General features: G+C 45.3%; 2 protein-coding genes across 3 annotated transcripts; both read right to left on the reverse strand.

Annotated features, from left to right (window-relative positions):
- Positions 1-10312: 10312 nt before the first annotated feature.
- Positions 10313-12082, reverse strand: LOC135431671 (uncharacterized). Its single transcript, XM_064686915.1, has 3 exons — positions 11997-12082; positions 11565-11719; positions 10313-11502 (listed from the first exon to the last, which is right to left on the reverse strand). Exons 2-3 carry the CDS (start codon positions 11675-11677, stop codon positions 10479-10481), a joined length of 1137 nt encoding a protein of 378 aa, XP_064542985.1. The 5' UTR covers positions 11678-11719; positions 11997-12082; the 3' UTR covers positions 10313-10478.
- A 1405-nt stretch (positions 12083-13487) lies between these two features.
- Topors (Topoisomerase I-interacting protein) lies at positions 13488-17436 on the reverse strand. 2 transcript variants are annotated; one of them, XM_064686399.1, is made up of 4 exons: positions 16650-17436; positions 16147-16586; positions 14651-16080; positions 13488-14585 (listed from the first exon to the last, which is right to left on the reverse strand). In XM_064686399.1, exons 1-4 carry the CDS (start codon positions 17028-17030, stop codon positions 13723-13725), a joined length of 3114 nt encoding a protein of 1037 aa, XP_064542469.1. In that variant the 5' UTR covers positions 17031-17436; the 3' UTR covers positions 13488-13722. The 2 variants fall into 2 exon arrangements, with proteins under 2 accessions (XP_064542469.1, XP_064542468.1); XM_064686398.1 differs by having other exon boundaries at positions 13488-14588.
- Positions 17437-17717: the final 281 nt, after the last annotated feature.

Here is a 17717-nt window from a genome sequence, read left to right on the forward strand (position 1 = left end):
ATTTATTTCGCAGTTGCTTTTTGGCTGCCCACACTTATTCGCTGTGTCCAGCCACCCACACATTTTGACCAAAATTGAATCATGAATCATTTTCCCTCTTTTTGCGTGTATATTTATAAATGGGTAGCTCTTCCATATTTATTGATATAACAGCATCGACAAGTTTATACATGTGGCTCGAATTTATATGCACAAATAAACGGAATTGTCTGCACAAGGAATTCGCTTTTCCAGCAATCACAAATTCATTAAACATGAAAAATCCCCTCCAGCAATTAGAGGGCACACAGAGTATGAAGCTGGTGAAGTAAGTATGTGATTGCAGCTGAAATACCCTATAAATTGTGCCAATGAATGCGGCGAAAATGCTATAAAAAATGGTGTCCTGCAAATGGACAACAGTGTCAGCAACTGAAGAGAGTGCAGAGGCAAAGCAAAGCGTATGACTGTAGCTCCTATACCCTGTAAATTGTTGCAGAAAATGCAGACCTAGTCTATGGTATGTGTATGATATAATACTCTGCAAATGAACTAGAAACAGCAGACGTAAGTAAAGTAGCTAAAAGAACGAAGTATAAAGAAAGTTGGTATCAATTGCGTTCAAAAATGCTGGTTTAATGCAATGAATATGCAAAACAGCAACAATAATAGCACGTAATTTGAAAAACTCATTGATGAACTCAAAGAAAGTTTGTGATAGTTGCTGTAATACCCTGTAAATTAGAAAACTGGCTAAATCATACCAAAGACTGCTTCAGGCTAAGTTGTACTCATGTTTTGGCAGAACTTTACAAAACTTAAATTTCTAGTCACATTCTATTACCTGATTTCGGCTAGGTCTTATTAAAACCAACTGAGCCAAAACTTTTTCTTTAGCTGCTTCCTTTAGCATAATTTAAGCACACATACAGACAGATTTAAGTACTGCTCGAGGCAACCCATGCTGCATATAGTGGAAACTACTTGTGCCGTTGTCATGCTCTATACTATACGGACACATCATAACGTATCCATAATCCCAGAGAAGACTTTAGACCCCCGAGCGTTATTCATTCAGCAATGCAAGTGTAAAACGGAACGTGCAATGCCAATGCAAACAGCTGTGTGTGTGCGGGTGTATGTGTGTGCGGGTGTGTGTGCATGTGTATGAGTGTGTGTACTTGTGTGTGGCAATGGCCTCTGTGCGGTCGGACTTCATTTGCGTTGCTATTAGACTGCTTGTCTTTTGTTTAACGCTGCCAGCAACAGCTCCGGCTGCGTTTCCTGCCCCCAGCTAACCCCTTTGCCGCAACCGCAGCCCCTTCGCCTCTGTCTGACCAGCTGACAGGCTATTGTCAATCTGTGTTGATGAATTTATGTTGTGATTTTTCCGTAAATGCACTACGCCTCCCAGTTGCTGCTGCACTTGTTGTTGTAGATGTCCAAGATATTGCTGCTGTTGTTGCTGTTGCGTTTGACGTTGCTGTTGTTGTTGCTGCTGTTGATGCTTTTGTTGTTGTTGCTGCAGTTGTAATTGCTCCTGTTGATGCTGCTGTTGCTGCACTTGATGTTGTTGTTGACGTTGCTTTTGATTCTGTTGTTGTTGCTGTTGCTGCTGTCTTTGCTGATATTACTGTTGTTGTTGGTGTTCCTGATGATGCTGCTTTTGCTATTGTTTCTATTGTTGCTGCTTTTGCTGCTGTTGCTGATGTTGTTGTTGTTGCCCTTGTTGATGCTGCTGTTACTGCACTTGAAGTTGTTGTTGTTGCTGCAGTTGTTGCTGACGTTGCTTGTGATGCTGTTGTTGTTGCTGCTGTCTTTGCTGATGTTGCCGTTGTTCTTGATGTTACTGTTGTTGTTGCTATTGCTGCTGCTGTTCTTGTTGCTGCACTTGACGTTGCTGTTATTGTTGCTGTTCCTGATGCTGCTGCTGTCATTACTGCTGTTGCTATTGTTGTTGCTACTGCTGTTGCTGCTGTTATTGTTGTCGCTGCTTTTGTGTTTTTTGCTGCTGCTCTTGTATACCTGCTGCTGTTGTTGTTACTGTTTCAGCTTGTTGTTACTGTTGCTACTCTTGCTGCTGATGTTGTTGTTGCTTCTGCTCTTGCCATTAACGCTTTTGCTGCTGCAATTTATGACAGCCATGCCATATTATACTCATCAGCAAGATGTCAACGCGCCGCAAATGATGTCCGCCTTACGCCAAGGCGCACTCGTCTCTCATCATGGACTAGGTCATCTTTGTACGCAGTACCCCTCCAACCGCCTACCCCTCCTCCACTCACCACCACCCCTCCTTCCCCTACCATATTTATAAGTCATTTGTTTGGCTGTTAAATGCGCATTTAAAAGCAATTCGCATTCGCATTCGCATTGGCTGCTTTGTCTTTGGCCTCAAGTGTGACGCGTGTTGCATTGTCGCCACACACACACACACACAAACACACACACACGAGTGCTTGCAACATGTGCGACTTTCTCACATTGTTTAGCTGGTATTTTATAGCCGTGGATAATTGCGGCATCAATTTGGGTTGCATATTTCGAGTGGAATCGTTAGGCTGAAGCATGATTAATTACATCTGATGGATGGCCAATTGGCAGACGCGGATGGCATAACGAGCGCCACAAACAAGCATTATTAATGGACATCTATACACACACACTCACAAATGCGAAGAGTTTGGCTAATTGCTGAAGAAGCTACAGCTACGGGTGATCCTGGCAGGGACAATAGCACAGTTAACTGTTAGACTCGAGTGCCAATAATAATGAATTAGCAAACAATTTCAAGCATTCGGCGCTTGGCAACAGCAATTAGCGAGGGTTGCCTCACAACTTTTATAATGAGAAATAACAGAGAGTATTTTTACAATCTATACAATTTAGAATTTATCTGGCGTATAGATTCTATAGCTTCTACAGAATATATACACCCCTGTGGAGAGACGCATAGAAGAAGACATCTCCTAGTCAAGCCCGTCTGTCCGTCTCCATAAGCCTTAAAGCTATTGTCATGAAACTTTCGATTACCAGCCAAGCGAAAGTTTAGCTATTTATTGGGCAACCCGCGCGCTTAGCTCGTGGCTAAGACTCTGCCAAATACAAACTATTTCAGTCAGACAAATGGCGTTAGGCACATAATAACCAATTTCTCTAAATACGGCCATAATTATGAACGCCTAAGCCTAAATACACGCCTGTGCGTGTGCGTGTGTGTGTGTGTGTGTGTGTGTTGCTGCCTGCTTCATTTGCGCGTGCTTGTTCTCGCGCTGGCTGCTGGTCTCTGAGCTGTGTTTCGGGTTGGGGCAAGGATTTGTCGTAATTAGGCATGCATAAGCATATGCTGTCGTCTGCGCTCAAGGCAGCTGGCTGAGCCGGAGCCGGAGCCACAGCCACAGCCGGAGCCGTAGCCGTAGCCGTAGCCGTAGCCGTAGCCGTAGCCGTAGCCGTAGCCGTAGCCGTAGCCGTAGCCGTATCTTGTGCTGGCCTGGGCAAACACAGACGCAAAACACAAACACAAATACACAAGCGCACAGCGGAGCAGCATGAAAGCCGCTACAAAGGACCCGGCCCTGTGCATAATTAATTGTGCTTGTTGCTTAGACGCCTTCTTCCTCTTGTTGTTGTTGTCGCTCGATAGGCTCGCGTCAAGTAGACAACCAAAAACCGAACTCAACTCGAACTAAATGCTTTAGCTGGGGCGTCTGCTCCTTGACTGCCATAATTGATTGCTTAGCACGTCACAAGCCACATGAGCAGCAGCACAGGCATCCTTTTGGTCAAAAAGAGAGCGAGAGAGAGGAGGAGAGAGAGCCCACAGGATATTTTTAAGCGAATATTTCTTTAATTAGTTGTACGCTGGTAGCGGCTCAAGCAATTAATTGGCTGCTGCCGCAAAACTAAAAGGATCAGAGGACTCTCAACCATATGGACCGCAAATAATATTGCACAAATGTTGCCAGCCACAACAAGCACACGCACTGACACACACACACACACACACACACATGCATTGGCATTTGGAAAATGTATTTTCTTAAATTAACATTAGCAGCATTTGCAGTTGCCATTAAGACAAAAGCCCATTGGCTTGGCGACTGCCTTTTTTGTTTAATGGCCAACAACATGCGTAAACATGGTGCGCAGTTGTGTGTTCGTGTGTGTGCGTGCGTGTGTGTTAGTGTGTTTGCTTTTGCGGCATTTCATTTGCGGCCACAGCTCGAGGCAAGGACATTTTGGCCGGCTGCCTCCTCTGTCAACAGTTGCTGCTGCAGCTTCTTTAAATTATGAGCAACTTCTGTGGCCATTTTCTAGGCCTAAGCAAACTATAAAACATGACGGCCAGCCATTGGAGGGCAGCAAATTAGTCGGGCACCAAAAATTGCGTATACGCACCATTAGACCCTGACGTCGTGTGGCACCTGCTCATAACCCGTTCGCCCTGGCCGCAGCTCTTTGGTTATAAAACAAACGTCAAATGTGCTGTAATGGTGGACATTAACATTTAACCTTCAGGCACAAATTACCAACATTTTTGTCGCCCCCAAGTGACAAACACGCACACACACACACAGAGAGAGGGAGACACACGCATAGCCGGAAAACTTTGTTTGCCTCGCAGCATAAAGTTCATCTTCGCATTGGGCTATAAAATGCCAGCGTGAAGCAGCAGCAGCAGCAGCTGCGTAACATGTGTATGCGGCAGGATTTTGGATGTGGTAGGAGTTTTTGCTCCTGCTCCTGCTCCGGCTCCAGCTCCCGCTGCTCTCCGATGACGATGATGATGATGATGTTGATGACGCTGCCGTTAAGAGTTTGGCGGCAACTCATGACGTTTTCTTTTTTGCTGGCGGCTGACGACGCCTACTGATAAATATGTAGCATGATTTTTAATAGCAATCGGCGAAAAAATGTTCATGTGTGTAGATTTATGACACACACATTTATAATGCCACCGAAAAGTCGGCAGCTGAAAGCCAAAATCCGCCACGCCTGAAGCACCAAATGAAAAGAAAGCAAGCGTATGGCGCAGGGGGGGGAAGGAGGAGGCAGCGGCTTGGGCAGAGCTGCTCGAATGGAAATTGATTTTGAATATGGATGGTTTATACAGTTTATGATTGAATTTCAAAGATTTTAATGACAGTTCAATATAATGAATCAGTTTTCAATTTCATATCCAAATCCAATTTACTAAAATTATTTCTTTATTATTATTGTGGAAGTTAAAGAATGTGTAAATACTTTTCTTTAAATTGTGGAATTGTTTTATAATCTTAAGTGCTTCCTTTTCTTAAAGGAATTCAAAACTTGATTATATATAAAACCGAGTAGATTGAGTATAAATTTGGCAGATATGTAGCGAGCATAGTGACATTTATAAATGCCAGGCTTGGGTAATATATCTTGATAAAAAAAGTTGTTCATACATTTGGACTGATTGTTCCTAGCAGCTATATGATATAGTGGTCCGATCCAGCCGGTGTCGACATAAGAACTGAATGCAACAGAAAGACGGACCTATGCAAAGTTTCAAGACGTTAGCTTTAAAACTGAGAGACTAGTTCGCATAGAAACAGGCAGACGGACAGACAGGCGGACGGACGGACAGACGGACATGGCTTTACTAACTTGGCTGTTGATGCTGATCTAGAATATATATACTTTATGTGGTCGAAAATATCTCTACTCCTTACACATTTCATGACAAAATTATAATACCCTCTACAGGGGTATAAAAAGATATAATGTCAAGTTTAAACTATCTACCTAAATGTCTCATGTGGTTTCTACCAATATAGTTGAGTTTGTAAGTTTATAATACATTAAATCTATCTAATAATTATTTGTATCTATATACGGTCTCTGAAAACTGATTTCTAAAAAGGAAAAGAGGATAACTAAAATGCTGCCTTTTTTCTTAAATATCTGCTGCTTCCTTCCCTCTTCCTTCCTTCTTCCTTCCTTCTTCCTTGCTACCCACCTCTTAGGGTATATTTAATTTCCTTTAATTAATGGAAACTTTAACTTCATTATTAATTAAAGTTTGAACTTATAGATCCTGCTTCGCATGCGTTTGTTATAGACTTTTTTATTTTATTTAATCTTTTTTTATAATTTAATCCCATTTTGACAGCAGTTGTTTTACAAAAATCTAAAATTTTATTTTAGATAATTAAATCAAAATTGAAAACCATTTTGATTTAGACTTTTTAATTAAAAATTGAATAATTCATTTAAAAGGCAAATTAAATTTGGTTTAAGTACCATTTTTATTGGAATTTCGCTTGTGTTTAATTTTATGGCCAAAATTGAATTGGAAAAGTCGTGCAATAAACATTTTTTCGCCACGCTTTTCACCTTTCACTTTTATAGTGCGTGGCGTTGCACTATAAATTCTCAGTGCTTAAGTTTTATTTATTTTCCTGCTTGTCGAATTCGATTTGCGATAACATTGAACACGAAGATTGACCGTCTTAGAACCGCCCCCCCCCCCCTATCCCCCTCACAGTTTTCCGGCCCGGAACAACATCATTTCACTTGGCACTTGTAAGGACCGCAACTTTTTAAGTGCTAGCTGCTGCTGCTGCTTGTTGTTGCAACTGCAACGCCCCGTTTTGCGGAGGAGGGGGACGCTGAGACGGGCTCACGCATTTTTATGACCATGGCAAATACTTTTGCGAATTCAGCTGAATTTCCCAGTCGAGCAGAGTCCCCCCCCTCGCAGTTTCCCCTCGCCACGGCTGACATCTGAATGTTTTTTAGCATTTGGCATTTGAAAGTTTTCGTTCAGCTGGCTTTGGATTGGGTCTCTGGTAATTCGGATTTGTATTTTGGCGCCGTTGTGTGCAGTGCGTAAATTGAGTCATTTCTGCTGCTCCAGTTAAGTTTTGATTGAGCATTTAAAGGCTGACGCGATTGGGTTTCGCACGCTGTGCCGCAATTGAGGACGTGGCTGCCACAATGCGTATCCATGGCAATTTCCTCGATGTTGCCAGGGCGTTGGCCAAACGTCTTCACTTGCCGCTTGTAAGCGGCTTATGCTTGTGACGATAAAGTAAGCGGGAGGGATGCGCTGAAGAAGCTCAACAATTTCAACATCCTGCTTCCGTTGCAATGTAATGGAAACCGCGCTGTGTGAGAACGTGCCACGCTGTGCGGCAGCATTACAGTTGGCAAATGGCAGCACGACGCAATCGCACGACGAACTGCAGGCAAAAGTGTCGCAAACGGAAATCTAAGCAGAAATGAAAGTGACACACACTCGGCCAGGGAGTGCTCAGAGTGGTGCTCGGAGCTGGTTCGAATGCTAGCAGCTATATCACAGCAGGATATCGACTGCTGCCTTGGCTGGCAACGCGCTCTTAGAATTCAGGTGGAAAAATGCCAGGGCATAAATCAAATCAAACGACAACGTTGCCATAGGCATCCAGCATCAGCCTTCATTAGTGTTAAACGGCTAACAGAATGTGGTTGCACGGTGGTCCCAAAAACAGGCGCCGGCTTCAACCACTCGCATGCTACATAATTGCCGAGCCGCGCGCCGTGCCGCATATCATTGTGGCATTTGATTAATTGCCCGCTGCGGCAAATGTGGCAATTATTTTAATTTTTATATACATATATTTTTTCTCGCTCGTGCACAATTTAAGATAAGCCAAAAAATGCGGCCGCATTTAACATTTATGAGCCATAATTCTGGCACGCCCCCGCCTCCAGAGCCTGTCCAGTGCATGTCCCTCAGATATCGCTCTTGGCACGCATATATATCAAATACCATATATTATGGAGTGCTACGCATTTTCATAAAAGCCTCATAAAAGGCGCTGATTATTGCATTAGTTTCGGCGCCGACTGATTAATGCGAGCTGCCGTTGAGAGGCCGACAAGTGAAACGGTGCGTATGCTTAATATCTGGCTCGTTTAATTCTGCCGCCATCGTAATTTGCAACTCAAACTTGAATCACAAATCTCTGGCCAAGTTTTCTGACTTGGCAATCAAATTGCCAAACCGACAAACACCCTGCACGCACCCGCGCAACCACGCCCATAATCTAACGCGCGCCTGCAGCTGCAGCTGCAAATGCAACCGAAAACTTCTTAAACAGCGAAAAAATATATACTCATCTAGTGCCAGACTACAGAAATACCCTGTAAAGATTACAAGCTATCAATAGACGTCGTAGACCAACTGCCAAACATTTTAAATACTTACGAAAATCTTTTAAACTCGCAAAAAATTTGTATAAAACAAAGAAAACAATATATTATAATATATCCTAAGAAAATTTAGCAGATCCTCAAACAATTTAGTCAATCATCATATTATAATTTTCACAGTTTTGAGCTTTAGTTGGATTTTTTCTAGTTCTTAGTCCAAATATGGTTTGAAAACTTGATAAAAACATTATAAAAGTTAGAAAAAGTAGATGCTAGATTTGAAAATGTGCGATTCTCATCCGCAAGGACTCAATCAAAGCCAGCCTCAAGCATTCCACGGGTGTATCAAACTCTATATGGACAACATTTTCGCTGCTTATCGGGAATTTGCATGTTTTATAGAAACGGAAAACTAGCTGGCTGTCTTAACCACGCGCCGTCTTCTCACTTTTGCTTAACTTTTCTGAAAACCCTCTATCTAGCAAGTTTTTTGCTCTCTTACTTGTTGTTTTTGTTGCCAGTGGGGGGTACAGGGTATTGAAAAAGTTTGAAGCGTTTCGTTTTTATTTCTTGGCTAGCAAAAGTTGGGCGCGGGCGTGTGTCTGTCAATTGGACAACTGGGCGAGTCGGCAAGTCAAATAGAAAGTTTCTCGTCAACATTACGCAAATTAGTTTGCCAGCCGAGCATCAAATGCAGGCGTAGCCCTAATGACATTTATACCACAGCCAAGTTTTGCTTGGCCACTATGAAACGACTTTGGAGTTCCCGATAAGCTGAGCGATGAGTGAGCTCTTTGATAGCCACGTGGGAAGCAGGGCTCATCAAGGCAAAACAGCTGAATTTGAGCCGGCGACTTGCCGCTTGCTGGTCCAACGCTTAAGCAACTTGGAGTTTGCGATAAGCTGAGCGATGAGTGAGCTCTTTGATAAGTACTTGGGAAGCAGGGCTGATCAAGGAAAGTCAGCTGAATTTGAGCCGGCGACTTGCCGCTTGCTGGTCCGACGCTCAAGTAACTTGGAGTTTGCGATAAGCTAAGCGATGAGTGAGCTCTTTGATAACTACTTGGGAAGCAGGGCTGATCAAGGAAAGTCAGCTGAATTTGAGCCGGCGACTTGCCGCTTGCTGGTCCGACGCTCAAACAACTTGATGTGACGTTCACAAAGCACACTTATATAGTTTTTTTAGCTTTGTTTTTCGCCCATTTAGGGCTCGTATCTTCCAAAGAGCTCACTCTCGAACCAAAATGAAGCTTCAGTAAAAGTATCAGCTTGGGCTGTGATTTGGTCAACTTTAAGTCGGGACAAACTATTTTGTTGTATATATAGATTATATATATAGATTTTAGACAATTTCTTGGCTGAATTTAGGCATGTGGTTAACCAGCTTCAAGGCCAAGGGCTGAGAGTTGAGTCGAACCTTGAATACATAGTATATATATATTTCTTTTTCCTTTTCTTTGCAGCCCCGATAGACTTAATACTAAATCGAACCTAACTAGTTAGAGTTGGGGTATTTTATATTTTTACTTACCCGAGTCCAGTTTGTGGCCGCATTTCCAGCGCCTTTTTAGTCTGTTCGCATTGATATGCATTAATGCCTGGGTACACCTGAAAAATCATAAAATCAAATATGCATTGAATTACATTGTCTACCCGGGGACAATTATATTATCCCTTTTTTTTATGTTGTTGCTGTAGAAACTTAACTCAATTTGCTGCCCATAAATTTGCTACCACAAGCTCCAAGGCCCCACCCCCTCCCCTCCTCTCCTCCTGCAGCTCTTCACACTCTTAGAAACCAAAGCGGGCGCATTTTTCAGTCGACATTTTGTTGCTGTTTGTTGTGCAATTTTACTTGGGCTCTCGTTTATGCGCAAAAGTGCGTGTAATTCAATTTTTCATGCGCCGCCACGCGGCCAGGACTTACCCTTGTGTGTCCTGGGGTTGGAGGTTGGTGGGTGGGCAGGGGGAGGGGGAGGGGTGGCATTAAGACAAAGGACTCGTACAGAGCAAATATGCGTCAAAGGCATATTTTGGCACGCAATTTCGATGGCATGTCCTTATTGATGAGCGATCCCTTTTTCAGTTATACGTTAACCGTTAACGGTTATCAATATTTGATGGCGGGCCAAGCTTTTAAAACTTTTCCCACTTTTCGTTATTTAACATGAAATTCGTTAAGCGCCTTTTATTTATTATAGATGTGCACAATAATACACAAGAGACGCAGACAAAAATAACGCGCCACGTGCCCCAAATTGCATTTGTAGATGTGCGCGCGTGTTTGTGTGAGAGAGAGGGAGAGGGGGGGGAGTGAAGAATCTCGTCTAGTTGAAGGCTTAACGCTCGAGATCGCGATTGGTGGTACGTCGCCGCTTGGGCGCCACACTGCTGCTCCGCGGCCTTGGCGCCGACCTGAGGGCAGCTCGGAGACCCGGATTGACGCCCGTGTTCTGTGCCACACGCGTTGCATTGGCAACGGCAGCAGCTGCCGCAGCCGCCGCAGCAGCATTGCCGGCATCTGTGCTCCGGTTGCCAACGGCGCCGACTGTGGCCAAGTTTCGCGCGTATCTGGCACTGGCACTGGACACCATTTGCTGGGAGCGCTGTGGCATAAAGTAATCGGAGCCCAGACGATCCAGCATGCTGCGCTCGATGGCCACCTCGAGACCGATGTCCTGGGCCAGCACGCCGTTGGGCATCAGGTTGGACGTTGTGGCTGCTGCTGCTGCTGCCGTCGTCGACGACGACGACGCGGACGACGAGGAGGATGCCTGCACGGGCAGTTCGCTCACAGCCTGACTCTGTGTCTGGCTTGTTGGACGCTGCGGCTGCGGAGCAAGTGTTGTGGCGGCGGACGAGCTGTTGCGCTCGGCGAGCAGGCGTCGCAGTTCGAGGAGTAACGGTGCATTCAGATCGGTAAGATCCGCCAGCTCGTCAATCTCATCGGGGTCCTCATCCTCCACATCCAGATCGGCCGTGAAGCTCACGCACTCATCTTCATCCACGCACATCGAGAAGTCCACAAAGTTCAGCATAATGGGCAGCACGGCGCCAGCATCGCCCGACGCCTCGCTACCATCCAAGGGGCGTGCGCTATACTGGACATTGCACTCGTAGCTGATCAGATCGTCGTAGGGCGAGCGGGCAAAGTTGATCAGCTCGTGCACAAAGTGATTCGTCTTGGGTCCCAGATAGCCGGCCAGCGTGGCATTGAACTCCAAGCTCTTCATATTGATCTCCAGGATCAGCTCCAGCAGCACATCAAAAACGGTCAGCAGCTCCGTTTGGGTGTTGCACAGCAGCACGGACAGCTCCCGATTCGCAAAGCTCAGCAGCCGGTGCACCTCATCCGAATTGCGTCTGCGGAATAGTTAACAGTTATATCCATCTATTTAGAGATATGTATATATGGCGGTCTACACCTGTACATCAGCGGCGTGCAGTCCCGAAAGCTGCGCGATTCGCGTTCCGGCAGCGAGTACAAGTTGTTGGAATAAACGTAGACGCGCCAATAGACCATATAGCGGGATCCCATTATGGAAATCGTCGGGAATTCTCACAGAAATTCGAAAGTTGCCTGTGAAACAAATGAAAGCAAGCAAAATATAATCACAACAAATGACAACTAATGCATTCTCAAGTTTCAATGCTAGTGTTTCATTCCGTTTCGTTCCAAGCGAGCGCAACATAAACACTTGTCTCCATGTGTGTGTGTGCGAGATTGTGTGTGTGTGTGTGGGTAAAGCGAAAAGTTCGCTCTGTTTTTGCAAAAATTAACGTTTCCTCTTCTTACATTGAATGCAAATGCAATGTCTTAATATTATATTTTGTTTACCCGCTCATAAAAGACTCACCAAATGTCAAACAGCTTTGTTTTTCTAAGCCGGCGCATCCAGGTTTACGCCTTCGAGAGACATGTCAATCGCTTTGGAGGGCCTCTAGGTACGTCCGAATTTAAATAGGAGGCGCTTGCACGACGTCATATCGATAACGATAACATTTGCAAATATCGAAATATCGAAGCTTTTGAAATAATCTTAATTAGAATAAAAAGCTCAAATCAAATACGTTTACTGTACCTTGAACTCTTTCAAATAAGTAAATAAAATAGTTGGGACCTATTTCATATTTTTATAGGAGCCGGACAACCCGATCTTAATGTGATCGCTAGCACTTAGAGCTCTTTTCCCAAGAACTCTCATCTGATCTCTTTAGATGACATTCTAAACATTTAAATAATTAGTTGATAGCTTAAGGTAACTCTTTCTAGCTGTCATAGGAATAATTGGCCAGATTTTGATTAAGCACAGATTGCAGATATATCGTACAGTTGTCAGTGCAGAAATTTAATAAGTACGTCTATAAAGGAAGCTCGAAGATAACTGCCAGAACTCTCGATTTTTGGGCATTCAGAGATTTGCTTATATAGTAATACGATGAGTCGAGTTAAATGTTTACTTGATAAAGAAAGTTTGTGTTAAAGCCAAAACAATTTGCTGACAAAGGCAGCCGAAAATACTTGAAATACAAAATAAATATCTTATATGCTTGGGTATCAGAGAATCAGATCCACAGTAGTATTATTTTTTTATTAACTACGTGCACATTTTATACACAAAATAAAATTCATGATATCCATTGGCAATAAATAGCTGAGAAATTGGTACAGAATAATGACATACTTTATGCACATACATATATATGAATATATATATATATATATATAAATATATATATTTATAGACTGCTGGATCAAAAGAGCCTTTATCTCACTTAATGTTTTTACATTTATTGCATTTAATTAACCAGCTACGTTTAGGCAAAAAAAATTAAATAAAACCTTTGGATATGCTTCAGCATTTAGCATATACACATATGAAGTTTGCTTTAACGTGGTTTTTTATGCAGTTATATAGTTTATAAACTAGGGCTTAAATCGAATACGATACACATATATATATACATACATATATATAGTTATATATATATGTATGTGTATTTATATGTATATGTTTATTATATAATAACTTAACTAAGTACAAACATTTACAAATGAATTTCAATTTGGAGATGATATTGCGCATGCGAGCAGATCAGCTTTTGTTGTTATTTCTACTTAGGGTGGGTTCGGGTGGGGAAGGAGGGGGGGGGGGGGGAGCCTAGCAGGGGTTCAATTCGATAAATGAATTTATATATTATACAATCAATGTGTATACTATTATAGAGTTATTATAGAGTTCTATTATATGTGTATATACAACTTAAGAGCTTAAGATTAACCGCAGGTCCGAAAATACCATCCGCATTGGACCTGACGGTTGCGCTTAGCATAGCAATTTGAGTGGTTAACATTAAAGACTAAATTTAAATGTGGTATTTGCTTCTTTTTTTTGTTTTTTTTTGTTATAGTATAGTATAGTCAACAAGTTTATGGGGCCACTCATAATGGAAGGGGTGAGGTGAGCGTTTGGCCAATGGGGTTTAAAACGACGTGACACGAGTTGTAAAAAACAGCTAATAAAAAACTATTAAAAACAAAAAAATATAAACAGTTCGTGCTTAAGCAAGCGGCAAGGCGTCTTAGTAGGCATCCATTGCATCCTGATCCGAGTCGCTGGCCTCAGTGTCAGGTGCTGGTGAGTCTTCGGCATCATCGGTCGCTTCATTGTCATCATTTTCCTCCTCCTCATCCTCGTCTTCGTTTTCGTCCTCGTCCTCCTCCTCGTCGTGCTCGACTGCCTCATCTGCCTCTTCCTCCTCCTGCTCCTGCCCATCATGCACATTATCCTCAATGGCATCGACATATTCGCCTTGGATGCTGCTATTTGCATCTCTGACCACATCAATTACATAGTCATCATTGCTGGCATCGGAGTAGATGCCCAGCTGTGCATCCTCATCATCATCGGCTTGGTGCGCGCTCCCGCTGGGCAACACATTGTGCAGGTGGTAGCTTATCGCATCCTCCACATCCTGCGACTGCTCATTGAACAACCCGCTGCCAGCACCGCCCACACTCACAGTGGAGAGCTCAATCAGCGAATTAGCTATATCATGCATGACGGACAGCGGCTGTGTCAGCGGCACATGGCCATCCGTATTGGTAAGCGCTAGGCTCAGGGCTGAGCAGCTGGACATAGTGTTGCCGTGGCTGGCCAAGGTGCTAGTCACGCTGTTGCTGTGGCTGCGGCTGGACAGATTGCTGTTGCTGTTGTGACTGTAGCTGTGACGGCGCTTTCTATCGCTGCTCTTCAGCTGCCCTGGAAGCTGCTGTGACTCGTCTGAATCCGCTCTCAGTTCACGCTTGGGCGGCTTTACCTCCGCCTTGAGCGTGGCACGCAATTGGCTCAACAATAAGTTTTCCGTGCTGTCCTCGTCGCTGCTGTTGTTGTTGCTGCTGCTGCTCATCTTAATGTGGCTGCGCTTCTTTTTGATTTTATTGCCTGCTAAAGAAATGGTTTTGGATTAGATTTATATCTACATATTATATATTTGATTTATCACTCACCAGCAGCAGTCTCGCTGTTATTCCCACTGCTCTCATCACTGCTGCTGCTGCTGCTCTTGGCGCTGCTCTCCAGGCGCAAATCCTGCGGCTGCTCGATCACCTGCTTCTTGCGGCGTTTGCTCTTCAACCTGAGTGTCGGCTTGTTTTTGGCAGTACGCTTGCGAGCTTTGGTTTTGCGTACCGCGCGCCTCTTGCGGAGCGTTACCTTTACGTGGGAGTCATCACTGCTGCTGCTACTACTGCTACTGCTACTGCTGCTGCTGTTGGTCCAGTTGGTGCCACTGCTGCTGCTGCTGCTGCTTCTGACAGCCGGTGGCAGGCTGCGGTGTTGAGCGCGTGTCATGTGTCGTTTGGACAGACCGATGCGTGGATCCTGACGACGCGCCTCCTCCAGCACTGTCTTCCAGTGCTTGCCCGAGGTGGAGCACACCCCTGTGCTGGTGCTGGGGCCCATAAAGAGCTCACTGGATAAACCGCCAGCGGCAACAGCAGCAGCCATAGCGGCAGCATCAGCGGCAGCTTGTTCCACGCTGTCGCCGGCTGTCGGTTTGGGCGGCGTGCTGGGCTTCTGCTCATCGACAAAGACCACATCAGAGTCGCTATTCGAGTCCAGGCTGACCAGCTCCGGTGTACGCAAATGCGGCGGTTTGCGCTCCAGCACAAAAACGCATTCGTCATCATCGCTGCTGTTGCTACAGTCGCTGCTCTGGAGCTCAATGTGGGCGCTTATGGGCAGACTGGCGCCCGCTTGGCGGCGACCGGTCTGGCTGCTGCCATCATTAATGGCAGCCACTTCGGCATTGGCAGCGGCATCACCGTCATCAATTTCGATTACCTCGTTGGCGGGGCGACGCATACTCAGGTTGATGGCCACCGTTTGGGAACCCACATTTGAAGTGGTGGTGCGGCGTATGGAGATGCCCGGCAGTTCGCTGCCATCGGTGGCCATGGTGACGCTGAAGGAATGTGTTGCACTGGGATTGGTCACAATCACGCTAGTTGATGGCCGTGGCAAGCGGCTCCAATCACTGGACGACTCCGCCGCACTGCCATTTGGCTCGCTGCCATTGCCGCTGCCACTGGCATCCGCTGGAACCGAGACGCTACCCTCGTTGGTGGACACCAAGTCAAGCAGATCCACCTCCACCTCTTCGGCAACACGCGCCGAGTATTGCACGACACGATCATAGCCAATCATATCGTAGGGCGAGCGGGCAAAGTTGAACAGCTCGTGTATGAAGTGATTGGTGCGCTCGCCCAGAAACGGCGAAAGGCGGCGCCGGAATGTGCGGGTCGGTATATTGATCATGGGCAGAATATCGTGCATCAGCTGCATTACCTCGCTCACATTCTGCGGCGAATTCCGCAGCAGACACACTATATCCCGATTGATCCACGGCATTAGGCGATGCATTTGTGCGGGATTATCTCTGAAAAAGATGAGCAAGTCATGGATTTAAGTGGCTTCTATGTGTGTGTTAGATTCGCTCACTCACCTGTAGAAGCGTGCGCTCCACTCGCGAAAATGTCCGGTGAGGCTATCGCTGACCGGCAATGCGTACAGCTTGCGGTCGTAGACATAGCGACGCCAGAGCTGACTCAGCGAGCCGGAACCACCGGCATCCTGATCGTGGCGATAGAAATTCAATAGCTCCATGCGATACGGCTCGAAGCGATTGAAGGGCGCATGCATGCGCGAAGGCTGCGCCAAGCCATCCTGTGACTCATCGGTGGCAGCTGCGTCGATGTCGTTGGTCATGACGCCCTGATGCTGGGGCAAGAAGCGTTGGCGTCGTATGTTCACAATATGAAAGCTGAGCGACGGGTGCTCCGGCGAGCTGGACTGCACCGGATACCGATCATAGTCGTCCAGGGTGCGCACATTGTGTATGATGGTTTTGAAGGGCTGCTTGCACAGTGGACATTCCGGCTTAATCTGCAGAATAAGGATTGATTAACTATGCTAGATGAATGAGAAGCTATCGTTGTTTTAACTCACCTTGCTCCACTCGCACAGACACTTGAAGCAGAACTGATGCATGCACGAGTCGGTGAAGCATTTGCGCCTGCAGCGGGACAGACAAATGGCACAATTCGGTGGCGGCGAGGAGCGTGCAGCGGGCGTGTTGTGTCCGGTAACGGGGGAGCCATTCTCCTGCTGTCTATGTTGCTGGTGCTGCTGCTGCTGCTGCTGGTCGATGCTGACCTCGTCCTCGCCGCTCTCACTGCCGCTCTCTGTGAGATCTGCAAACTGTATGGCAGCAGCTGGCAGTGTGCCGGCAGCAACGGCGCCGCCAGCTTCGACTGGATCAACAATAACAGAGGCGGCGACATCCTCTATATAGGGATGCGGCTCCTCCATCAGCAGCGAATCGGCCATTCTTGTGTGTGACAATTTGGTGCTTGTTTATTAATTATATATGCAAGTTCTCCTGGAACTGGAAATGGACTGAGGCCTCAGTTTCGCGACTCGCTTCGGGTTTTGATGTCTCTACTCGCGTCGCCCCGTCTCACTCACACGCTCTCTCGTTTAGTTATCATCTGGTTTTGTTCGCAGTTGACTTACCAAAGACTGAACATGCGTCTTTTTTTGCATGGTTTTTATTATATCAATTCGCGTATTATCGATGTGCTGCAGTAGCGTGGTTGATGGCCAGTTTTATGGGCTGCAAAATGCCGCTTGCAGTATGTTTATATTTGACAATTCTATTAATTTTTTTACAATTGAAGTCGTCAGAAAATAATTTGCTGTATTCACTTAATAATGATTTCGTATGATTATGGGTAGCACTGCCAAGCGGCTGGGCAGCATTGTCGACTATCGATAATTCCAGTAGCTTCAGCACAAAAAACCGTAAAATTATAACATTTCCATATTTATTGTACAAGTGTACGAAATTATGATTAATTTATGAAAGATCACACACATATCTATGGAATTCAATTGATTTTCCCAACAAGCAACTAGCGCTGCTAGCATATACACATAAACAATGTGTTTTTATTAATAGTGACCAGCGTATTGTGCTCAACGTAAGCGCACAGCAAGAGCAACATTGCGCGACTA

The sequence above is a fragment of the Drosophila montana genome, unplaced genomic scaffold, assembly GCF_035044405.1.
Source record: "Drosophila montana isolate Dmon_TW-CO22-7 unplaced genomic scaffold, ASM3504440v1 contig_3200_1, whole genome shotgun sequence".
NCBI classification, from domain to species: domain Eukaryota; kingdom Metazoa; phylum Arthropoda; class Insecta; order Diptera; family Drosophilidae; genus Drosophila; species Drosophila montana.